Genomic DNA, 12,760 nt, shown 5'->3' on the forward strand with positions numbered 1-12,760 from the left:
TTAATTTGTATTAATTGATTAATTGTTAATTATGTTAATTTTCTAAATTTATTTTCTGTAGCGGGTTGTGGGTTTATAGGGGAATAGGGTGGGAAGTAATTTAATTGTAATTAAGTAAATAATTTTTTTCATTTATTGGTATTGATTTTAAATTAATTGTTAATTAATTTTTAATTGGTAATTAATTTCTAATAATTGGCAATAAATTTTTATTAATGGGTAATTATTTTGTATTAATTAAACATTTGATAATTATGATAATTGTATTAATGTATTTTCTGTAGTGGGATGTGGGTTTATAGGGGAATAGGGTGGGAAGTAATGTAATTGTAATTAATTACATATTAAAAATACTTTTTGTGTATTGATAATTAATTTACTGTTAATTTTTAATTGGTATTAATTTTTATTATTAATTAGTGTTTTGTTATTGAAAATGAATTAGTTGTTAAATAATTATGAATAGGTTATTAATTTTTAATAACTAATATGTAGTTGTATTTCTAATTAATTATTACATAATATTAAATTGGTTATTAATTTCAATTAATGTTTTATTTGTATTGATATTTAATTAATGTTTAATAATATATTAAATCATTACTTTCCCTACTGTTAAACTCACTGGAGTGGGAATAGTAATTTTCACCCTCCCGCTATCCAACGCTTTCCCTACTGTTGCACTCTCTGGAGTGGGAATAGTATTTTTTACCCCTACGCTATCCAACGCTTTCCCTACTGTTGCACTCTCTGGAGTGGGAATAGTAATTTTTACCCCTACGCTATCCCAAGCTTTCCCTACTGTTGCACTATCTGGAGTGGGAATAGTAATTTTCACACTCCCGCTATCCAACGCTTTCCCTACTGTTGCACTCTCTGGAGTGGGAATAGTATTTTTTACCCCTACGCTATCCAACGCTTTCCCTACTGTTGCACTCTCTGGAGTGGGAATAGTAATTTTTACCCCTACGCTATCCAATGCTTTCCCTACTGTTGTACTCTCTGGAGTGGAAATAGTAATTTTTACCCTTCCAATATCCAACGCTTTCCCTACTGTTGCACTCTCTGGAGTGGGAATAGTAATTTTTACCCCTACGCTATTAAACGCTTTCCCTACTGTTGTACGCTCTGGAGTTGGAATAGTAATTTTTACCCTACCGCTATCCAACGCTTTCCCTACTGTTGCACTCTCTGGAGTGGGAATAGTAATTTTTACCCTTATGCTATCCAACGCTTTCCCTACTGTTGCACTCACTGGAGTGGGAATAGTATTTTTTACCCCTACGCTATCTAACACTTTCCCTACTGTTGCACTCTCTGGAGTGGGAATAGTAATTTTTACCCCTACGCTATCCAACGCTTTCCCTACTGTTGCACTCTCTGGAGTGGGAATAGTATTGTTTACCCCTACGCTATCCAACGCTTTCCCTACTGTTGCACTCACTGGAGTGGGAATAGTATTTTTTACCCTCCCGCTATCCAACGCTTTCCCTACTGTTGCACTCACTGGAGTGGGAATAGTATTTTTTACCCCTACGCTATCCAACGCTTTCCCTACTGTTGCACTCTCTGGAGTGGAAATAGTAATTTTTACCCCTACGCTATCCAAAGCTTTCCCTACTGTTGCACTCTCTGGAGTGGGAATAGTATTTTTTACCCCTACGCTATCCAACGCTTTCCCTACTGTTGCACTCACTGGAGTGGGAATAGTATTTTTTACCCCTACGCTATCCAACGCTTTCCCTACTGTTGCACTCACTGGAGTGGTAATATTAAATGTTACCCTCCTGCTATCCTACGGTAAAATATTGTACATTTTTTATTAATAACTTAAATTAATTATATCTTAATTTTAAGGTTATTTGAGTATTTTTAAGTATGTTTTAGTTAATTATATTTATTATTTCATTAATTTTAAATTACTTTTAAGACATTTAAAAAAATTCGATATTTTGACTGACTATAGTTTTTTACAAACTATATTTTGGATTCGATATTTCTGTACTTACCTGTTTGTAGATAGGAATTCAATATTTTGGCATTCTATATTTTGGTGACTATATTTTGGTAAGTCTATATTTTGTCATTCTATATTATGTCAGTGATCCGTTCTTATCCTATACTTTGTGTTATAAAGAACGTACTCTCACAGGCAAACTGCCACTGCAGTGCATTGTGGGATACGGTCTCTCTAGGGTACTTAAAGGTACATGTCAGGTTTTGAACTAACCAGTGTTAGCTATCAGGCTGTCTTTCCCTTTCATGCTTTATCTACCAGGCACAGCTCGTTTCCTATGATAAAGTGGTGTAAGAATTTTCACTACATTCCTCCTGTAATTCTTACCAGCATTCTCCAGGAAAATACATCTCTGACAGTCTAGACTGTAAATTAAAAGAAAATGACTTTCAGTGATTAACACTATGCAGATTGTTTTCCTTGATTTTCAACATGTATTGAGGAAGGTGTTCCGGGGTCCGCGTAGGCAGCACAGAATTATTCAAGGTTATGACTTAAATGAAGATTCCTCTGATGCAGAACTATACCTACAGGTATGTAACTTTTCCTTCCTTTCCAATATATTTCACTGATTTGAAATGTAGTGTGCACCCAGCACTATTTAACAGCTCCCCAAAGCACCGAATAGGTATTAGGTGTTAACTTAGTTGAGTGCAAGTTGGCATCCCAAAGGTATCAGGTGTAAACTCGGCTGAGGGCAAGTTAGCATCCTCAAAAACACTGAGGAACATAATCTTGAGCCACATATTTGTCTAGTCATGCAGTACACCTGCCACTGCAACAAAAACATTGTGTTTGCTATTCAGACACTGTTTTATGAGTCCTTGTATTGTTTTTTTTAAATTACAGGCCCGAGATCGGTTAGAGGAATTTTTCCAACAGCAGCCTGTCATCTTGAAGAAGGAGTTTGACACAGTTCCTGAGATCCATTATTTGGAGAACAGTTTAGAAGTCACCCGCCTAGACAACTGCCGACCTGGATTTGGGAAGAACGAAGTCACACACAATGACTGCTCTGGTTGCTGTGGTAATTTCAAGCACTCAGTCTTCTAACAGTAGTCATGCAACTTCTCCTTGCATGCAATATTACTTCTCCTTCTGAATCTCCATTGATCATAATAAGCGAAAAATAGTTGCATACACATGCAGGATCCCAGAGCACTTTTTATTAATTATATTAATATGTACACTTTTCTTTTGAAAACCACATTTAAAATTAACCATATATTTTCAGAAGCCTATCCGAAAGCTATGTCGGGGAAATAGAATTATTTTTCTTTCTTTTAAAAAAAAAATGAAATTTAAGCTCCAAAGGATCATTAGTGTACAACAGGTGACAAGAAAAATGGTTTCTAAAACCCTTTTTTATGGGGAAAGTTAAAGAAACATGGGCAATGTAGCTTGTTAGACTGCAGTCTTAAACATCTGGAAGCTGGCATTGCTCCTGTGAATGTTTTTTGATCATTTTCTAACTGACGTTTTTGTCAGATGTCCACTGTGTGCAGAAAACAGGCTAACACAGTTCCACATATTCCTTACAATTGTTGTCTTCCTAATACACACCATCATGAAGTATGCGAGTTGTGTGACAATCATTTTTAAAGACCACGAAACTATTAGATGAGACTCACTGGAACAGAAGTATATTGCATACGTATAGTATAGAATTCAGCTGCAGAAGGCTCGAGCAGTGTGGAGAACCGGCTCTTGCCACTTAGGTTCCCATTTCTATCTCTGAGGACTTCCCCAGGACAAGATCCATGAATATACTGTAAAACCACGAAGACTGCAGCTCTCAGTTGATGTCTGCGAAGTGAAACATGGGTATGGCTACCCACCAAGAGCTGTCTCTTGTTGTCAAGGAATTTAACGTGGAAGACACGAAGACCCTCAGCATTGGAAATCATACCACTGTAAAATGAGGATGACATTGAGGCGTACAACGTTGAGCTGATAGTTTCATTTATCTGTTTCATGGATCTTGAAACCTGAGGCCAGACATCTAACAGCAACTTTGATTCTGAGAATTTGAGATCCTGCTCTCCTACTGGACAGGTCACCCCTGTGGTAGGTCTGCCTGATTTGTTTCTTCCGTATTGACCGCATTGCTCACATACAAGAAGTAATACCACCCCTATGCATACTCCATCTTTGCATGTAGTGGTCTTCTCCATTGCTTGTGCCGTCAGCCTCTTCAACTGTTCTGGTGCCTGTTGGTACAGATTTAACATCTTCTAGAGGTTCTATCTCATATAACTACAGCAGATATTTCTTCAACTAGAAGTCTTGTTCCTCCTTCGAAGGTCTCGTACTCCTCAATGGTGCTTTTCTAAGTATCTCACCTCTCATTGACTGAGACTCTCTCATAGGAGAAACAGATAACCTACACCCAGTAAGTACTCTGTGAAAAGAGTGCACTTCTCAGAGGACCTGCATGACTCAAGAAACTCCACCCAAGGAACAATGACTTTTGCATCATAAGATCTTCATTGTTAGTCATAAATGTTAAAAATACCTCTAACTGCATTTGGGTAACCTGAATACTTCTTATCCAATATACCAGACTGACAGGGAGTCTAACATGACCAAATGCATACAGTTACTCTGAAAGAGCCTTTTTAGCAAATCTTTCTGACTGTTTAGGCTGTTCAATAAATAAATAAGTAAAATTATTTTCAAACTACATTACAGCCCCTATAGCATAACGTGCTGCCAAACATGTGTGCATTAAGAGGGAAGGAGCACCTTGGGTTTACATTAGAAGACTGTTTAAAAAAACACCTTGCTCCTTTAAGAGTACATGGATTTCCATATGCCATGATGTTGAATTCGTTTTTTTTTTAGATATTTCCTGGGATTTTTCTTGTCATCATGCCTTCCGTGCCCTTCCTGTGGACAAAAAAAGGCTGCAACTAACCCAGAAATTGATAGTGATCTGGAATCCAGAGCTGTCCCTATGCCTCATGTCTTTTCTTCCAGTTTTCAGGAAAAACTTCCATCTCTTCCAGGAAATCCTCATCAATAGTCATGAGCATTGAATAGTCCAGCCCATGCACAGGGACCCTGAAGCACCTCTTACACATTATATACATGTATATGTAGAAAATTTGTACATAGTACATATCATATGTATATGTGTGTGTGTATTTTGACATTGTGCAGGGCGTTTCTTTAGGCCTCGACATTGACTGAGGCTTTAACATTGAGAACTTGTGCGACAACGATTGACTTGACAATGTGCTGGTGAGTGGAGTCTCGTGCCGACGTTGACCTCAGTGCAAAGGCTGTCTCTGAGCCTAGGAGTAATTCCAGCGACCTCACTTTCGACAGTGTTTTCAACGTCAACGGTAAACAAACAACTCTTATACATATATATGTATATATATTAGGTAGTTATAGTTACAACCTAGTTTCCATAGGAAAATAATTTTTTGACTTGCCTCTAACTTTTTTGACTTGCCTATAACTTTGGCTTCGTTTGACCATTCTTCATGAAATTTCAAAAAAAGTGTCAAAGTAAGTTCTGTGTGTCATGGAAAGTTTGGGGGTGATCTGTGCAGTGGGGACCGAGAAATAAGGTGCAAAGTAAGGGTGAGTTTGTAATGTTAATTCCCATAGGAATGCGCTGTCGAACCTACAGCCCAGACCTCTGTATGGAATTACTCCAACTTTGACAGAAAGGTAAATGTTTGTACACACTCGACTGTCACACACTCATGTATGCACTCACAAACTCACTCAGACACTTATACACCCATTCACATACCTACTCACACACTTATATGTTCAGTCACTTACCCACTCAGATACTCATGCGCCCACTCACATACCCATTCAGGTACTCATCACCAACTTACAGACTCACTCAGAGAGTGATCCACCCATGTACAGACCCACTTATAGACTCATGCGCACGGTCTCATACCCACTTGGAGACTCTTACACCCACTCACAGACCAACCTAGGCACTCATACACCCACTCACAGACCCACTCAAACACTCCCGTATGTCCTCACAGACCCACTGAGACACTCATACATACCAACTGACAGACCCACTGAGACACTCATACACCCACTCATACATCCACTCACACACCCATATAGTCACTTACACACTCAGTCACAGACCCTCTCGGAGACTTATAAACTCATACACTCAGACTCACACATCCACTCACAGACCCACCCAGTCACTCGTCCTCCCAGTCACAGACCGACTCAGCAACTTATGCTCTCAATCACAGACCCACTGAGGCACTCATATACACACTCACAGATCCACTCAGACACTCACTGACCCACTCAGATACTCACACACCCATAAAGTCACTCACACACCCAATCACAGACCCACGCAGAGAGTTTTACACCCAATCACTGATACAGAGACTGAAGCACCCAGTCTCAATGCCACTGAGAAACTGATTCACAGAACCACCCAGGCACTCACGCTTCCAGTCAGTGACAAACTGAAAGACTCATGCACTCACTCACAGACCCATTCAGACAGTCATGCACCCACTCAGACTACCACTTAGACACTCATGTATCAACTAACAGATCCAGTCAGACAGTCATATATTTACTTTCAAATGCACGAAGACACTCATGTACCTTGATAAGCGTGGCTCAAATCCACCCGAGTGACTTACCGCACTCACCTATAATCACAAAGCAAGAAGTCAGCCGGACAGTGGAGAAGAATAAACAAAGTATTTTATTAGGCCACAAACTCCCATATGAGAGGGCCCTGTCCTACCTCAACCCTAAGAGTGCGCCGAGAGGACTGACTCATCTCATCACAGCAATACATTATAACATGGTACAGCAACGTAAAACACGCCCATACTGGAAAAGTACTGGACCCCGGAGAGGGCGAACAATGGCATCTGCACCTGCAATAGCAACATTTGGTTATCTCTCCCCAAGGCCACGGAGCCGGGCCTCAGCATCTCTAGCGCATGAGAACATTGCTGATTAGAGGTTCTGTTATTAGTTTCGATCACAGTTAGCTAAGAAGCGAGAACTGCTGCGTTCAGGGTTTTTCCTATTCCTACGGGAGGGGGAATGAGCGAGTGCAACTCGCACGCAGGGAGAAGCAACCTAAAATGGTAGCACACAAGCTAAGCTGAGAAATCTGAATAACATCACACGCATAAATGAATGTGAAATGGAGAGTATAAACGTAAATGCATAAATGAATACATCATTAGTTAGACACATTATGCTAACTCATAAACGTAAATGTCGGTGGGCGGGGCATCGGAAAATGAAACCTATCAGCCCCTCCTTTTAGCATTATGTGGCTAACATGGGCGTAGCCTTTATTAGCTGAAAGATAAGGTCTTTACACATCATTCTAGGGGCGGGGAAACATATCAGTCAAAAACATCAGCATCAATAAGCATCAACCAATGAACATCATTGAGCTCCATGTCATTAGAAACAGGATATTGGCGGGTCGGTCTTTTAGCATTTTGCAAATTACTGGCACACATGGAGCAACAAGGGGTAAGGCAATATACACATAAGCAACAAGTCAGCAATATCCCCACTACTCCTACAATGCCCATCAAAATCTTCCAGCCCCAAGAGGAGAAAACACCCCATAGCCATTTCTGTAATGACCAAGTACCTGTGTCCTGATGAAGTTCAGTCGCTAATCTATGAAGTTTCTGTACAGCTAAGTTAACAGTGGGGGCGAGTCAGGGATGTACACACAGCAAGACGTCCCGATGATGCGACAGGCTCCACCCCTATCAGCAAGGATGACGTCAAGCACCATCCTATTCTGGACCGTAAATAATCTCATAGCCTGCATCTCAACGGACATATTAGCTGCTATGTCAGCCTCAGTATTCACTACCTTTTCCATCACCCTTGACAGTCTCCGAATAGCCCTACTATTAAATATGGGACCCCAGAATGGCAGTAAACCCTTAGAGAAATCTGTCCATTGCTGCAAAGAAGTATCAGTCTTATCAACATCCTCATCTTGGAGTGCCCTCCTTTGACGCTGTCCAGGCATTATAGCAAACCGACGATGAGTCTTATGGTAGTCTGAGGGTGCTACATAGACAGGGGGAAGTAGATAAGCCAGATAACAGACTCCACCCCAACCCTCAGGCAACCACAGATATCCATTTTCTCCACAAACAAAGTAAATATTCAGGGGAGTAACCAATGAAGGACTAAGGGGCCAGCGAATCGAGGCAGTCACATTGCAAGAACTGTCCCCAACCTTTACAGGGCCCCTCACCAGGATACAGAAGAATGGTGAGGGCCCAACAACTGCCAGGGGCACCAAAGAATGACTACTATCGTTGGTCACAGGAGGGTGTCTATAAGCCAGAGAAGAGTTCAACTGTAGGAAACTCTCCCTAACTTTGTCAGTGTCGTTAGGAGTCACAAATCGTCCCACTTTCTTCGAGCATGTTTCCAGAAATGTCCGATCAAAACGTCCATCAGTAAACAATTGTCCAAGAGAAGAGGTGGGCATAGGACGTACTCACATTGTCAAAGTAGAACCCTTACTAGGTAATCGAGCATCTTGAAAATCTGGTTGTTGAAAGAATTTCACCATGCCAATTAAAGTGTACCATCCCACACAACTATTCACAGGAGTTAAAGGGAGTGCCAACAACCTATCCTTTTTATAGGCAGCAGAAGGTAGCAACCCACAAACCGAACAATCTGTCACATTATACACAGCATGAGCATGATGTAAAGTCTTGATAAAAACATTATCACGGTAACCTTTTCGCAAGCATTGTTCGCCTTAATCAACAGTAACCATGTGGTGTTCGGGAAGGGCAGAAGGGGTAGGGATAAACATGTGAACAGGATAGGCTTCATCTAGAAAGAACAGTATTCCAAGAACTATTAAAAATACAATGATGAGTATTACAATGGCCACAATCTTCCCTTTCCGTGACAGAGCAAACCATGGAGAGTCGGGTTCTGGTCTACGAGGAGCTGCAAAAGACTGCTCCTCCTCTGGGATAGGACGGCCAAAGGGGTACATATTGCCTAACTAAAAGTCCAAAACTAAACTAAAAAGGTAATCAAAACAGTCACAGTCACACCGAAGCCGGCCAGGGGGGTTCTTCACCCTCAAAAGGGATCTTCTCCCTGTGTCCGTTAAAGCCTCACAGGCAGGCTTCTATTGTTCGTTCCCTTATCCCACGACGGAGTCGCACAACTTTTGCAACTCAGGAGCACTTAATCCGGGCCCAGGCGCAATCCTAGTGTCCCATCTGACAATGTCTCAACAGTGCACCCGGGCGCTTACCAGCAGTCCGTCCCTAACACCCTAACACTTAACTATTCTTCAGCACAGTTCTCTTCTAAGTCCCTAACTTAGCCCTTCTTCCAGTGTTCAGTTCTCCTTCCTTCCTTTCCTGGGCCGCAGATTATAACGAGTGCTCCCTCGCACCTCTGGATCTGTGAACAGAATGGGGGGCTCAATGGCAGGGGACTTATCCGCTGACGTTTGCTCACTGTGATTAGGAGAAGCCTCACCACTTGCAATCAGAGCCGGCCTCTCTCCTCTTTGATTCGACTCCTCACCCCTCAACAAAGCATCCGAGAAGGGTATGTACTGAGGAACTGCTTCACATTCGTCGTCAGCGACGCCGTTTCTCATCCATTCGTCATCTGGCAGTGGCAGGGGGACACGCTTCACGTGTGACGCATGCGTCCACGCCTGGCGGCCCAGGATCGGGAGTGCGGTGCGGGAGGTGAGGAGCACTTGCCTCGGCTCCGACCACCTTGAATCTAAGCAGGACTTCCGCTGGTACTCCTTGACGACAACCCAATCCCCGGGTTGTATGGTGTGTTCTTTCCCCTCTGGCAGCGGCTTCAGAGTGTCTGCTACCTGCTGATGAACAGAACGAAGATCTTTAGTCAAAGCATACAGGTAATCTATCAACAAAGGATATTCTATTTCCGAGAAACATTTAGGTTTAGGGACACCCCACACGTTGGCCAGACGGCCGAAAATAACCTTGTGGGGTGAGACACCTGTCTTGGAATTAACTGTCACTCTAGTGGAAAGCAAATCCAGGGGAAGTGCATCTGGCCAACGTAACCCTGTACTCTCTTGTATCTTGGCCATCTTTAACTTCAAAGTAGCGTTGAACCTCTCAACCAAACCTGCAGCCTGGGGGTGTCAGGCTGCATGGAATTTCTGTGAAAATTGTAGTCCCTTACATATCTGTTTCATCAATTCGGCATTAAAAGATGTGCCGTTGTCACTCCAGATCACCCGGGGCAATCCGTAGCGTGAACAATACTCTTTTATTAACATCTTAGCTGTTGAGATAGCCGTACAATCCTTAGTTGGGAAAGCCTCCACCCATATACTAAAAGAGCATACCACTACCAAGACGTACTTGAGGTTGTTGACTCTCTCCATTTCAATATAATCCATTTGGATCACTTCAAAAGGAAAAGTAGGGGGAGCAAATTTGCCAACCGGAACAGGTGTTCCCTTTCCAGGATTATGTATCAAACAAACCATGCACTGCTGCACTAAATGTGTTGCCACCTTGGAAATGTTCTTATTACTCCACACTGGGTCTAGTAATTTACATATTCCTTTCGCACTAATATGAGCTGGCCCATGAGCCATTGTCACCACTGGGAGGACATATGTGAATGTAAATGTAAATGTGTTGGACTTGTAAAGCGCACAGCTGCCCGTAAGCGTCCCGGCGCTTGCTTAGGGAACCCGTCCTGGTATTCCCCTGTGCGAAACCCCGGCAGGGTGTCCACAAGGTGAAAGCCAGGCATCCCGCCGCGAGGGGCCGTAGTGGAGATTAAGCAAGCTATTGCCCAGAGTGGCAGAGTGTGACCCCGTGAGTTGAGTAGGCACCAGAGCGAGAATTGTCAAGTCCGTGGAATTATTTTTTTTGGGGCCCGAGACCCGCCGAGGTGGGGAATCAAACCCTGGTCCACGGTCGATCTCAGCTTCCGGGTCTGCCGCCTCTAACCACTGAGCCACGCTTCTCCACATCTGCACATATGCGTCCGGGAGTAACCATCGTCTTTTGTCTGACACATCCGTCCAACACCATCCTTCCATGTCCTCAACTCATCCTCAGTCGCTTTTTCCTGTATGTTTCGCACACTTTGTATAGTATTCATAAACATGTCAACGTCCGGTACCCACCTAGCTGGTCCTGCCACAAACATTCGTGGGAGTTTTGTCCTAGCTGTCTCCTTAGCTGTCTGATCTGCAAACGCATTGCCCCGTCCTATATCATCCACCACCGCTTTGTGTGCACTACATTTGATCACAGCCAATCGTTTGGGAAGCGTCAATGCTGTCAATAGTCGTAATATTAATGGACCATTCTGAATCCTTTGTCCGTGTGATGTAAAAAAAAAACTTTCTGCCCACAGTCGCCCGTAACTATGAGCCACGCCGAAGGCGTATTGGCTGTCAGTGTAAATATTCACATCCAGTCCTTCACTCAATTCACACGCTCGCATCACTGCTAATATTTCCGCAGCTTGGGCTGAGTGGTACGGGACCCTTGAAGTCTCCACCACTGTTTTCAATGTTGTGACTGCGTATGCTGCAGTTGAGGTACCATCCGCAAGTTTAAAACAGGAACCATCAACATACAGCTCCCCGTCGGGATCATCTAGGGGAGTGTCCGTTAAATCTATCCTTCCCTTCGTCTTCTCCTCTGTCCGAAACAAACAATCATGGACTTCATCGTCCTTTTCATCTGAAGGGATGGGTAGCAACGTGACCGGGTTCAAAGTGGCACATCTTTTAATCGTAACATGGGGTGCGAATAATGTCATCTCATAATCAGTAAGACGAGCACTAGTTAAATGCTGCGTCTGCATCCTGTTCAATAAAATATCCACAGCATGCGGTACCATTACTGTGAGATCTGAACCCAGCACGAGCCCCGCCGATTGTCTAATTGAGACCGCAGCAGCCACTGTAGCCCTTAGACAGCTCGACAACGCTCTCGCCACATTGTCAAGCATAGCAATAAAATAAGCACAAGGTCTCTGTTTCCCTCCAAAACATTGAGTTAGGACAGACAACGCGCAACCTTCCGCCTCATGTACATAAAGCACAAAAGGCTTCTGGTAGTCCGGAGTTCCCAAAACAGGTGCAGAACACAAAGCAGTTTTAGTGACTCAAAAGCTTCTTGACATGCTGGAGTCCAGGGTAGGGGTTCGCGCACCTCCTTAGTAGTCAGATACAGAAGGGGTTTGGTTAGTAAAGCATAATTGGGTATCCACTAGCGACAATACGATGTTATGCCCAAGAACGCGCGCACCTCTCGCTGCGTGTTAGGTACAGCCATATTAGTTATCGCCTTAATGCGCTCCGGTGTCAACCTCCTCCCCTCCTTCGATAGGAGATGACCTAAGTAGGTAACCTCCTGTGGACAGTATTGAAATTTAGGAAGGGACACTTTGTGTCCATGTCGAGCCAAATGGTTCAACAGTTTAACTGTGGCATCTCGACACCCATCTTCGGTGTCAGATGCTATGAGAATATCATCGACATATTGCAATAAAACATTGCCCTTGGGGAGTTCCAAATCATCCAATTGAGCCTTCAAAGCCTGACTATAAATGCTGGGGCTCTCAGTATAGCCTTGAGGAATTCTACAAAATCTAAAACTGCGGCCAGCCAAAGAGAATCCGAAAAGATAACGGCTGTCAGGGTGTACGGGGATACTAAAGAAAGCGTTTTTCAAATCTAAA

At 43.0% G+C, this 12,760-nt stretch overlaps 1 protein-coding gene across 2 annotated transcripts in view; it reads left to right on the forward strand.

Annotated features, from left to right (window-relative positions):
* Positions 1-12,760, forward strand: part of ZPBP2 (zona pellucida binding protein 2) — a 640,439-nt gene that overhangs the window by 603,525 nt on the left and 24,154 nt on the right. For both annotated transcript variants that reach the window (XM_078645671.1, XM_078645673.1), the window contains exon 7: positions 2,867-3,044. In XM_078645671.1, coding sequence (XP_078501797.1) covers positions 2,867-3,044 — 178 coding nt within the window. The remainder of the gene's footprint in view (positions 1-2,866; positions 3,045-12,760) is intronic.

This window comes from Lissotriton helveticus, chromosome 5_1 (assembly GCF_964261635.1).
Source record: "Lissotriton helveticus chromosome 5_1, aLisHel1.1, whole genome shotgun sequence".
Classification (NCBI taxonomy): Eukaryota; Metazoa; Chordata; class Amphibia; order Caudata; family Salamandridae; genus Lissotriton; species Lissotriton helveticus.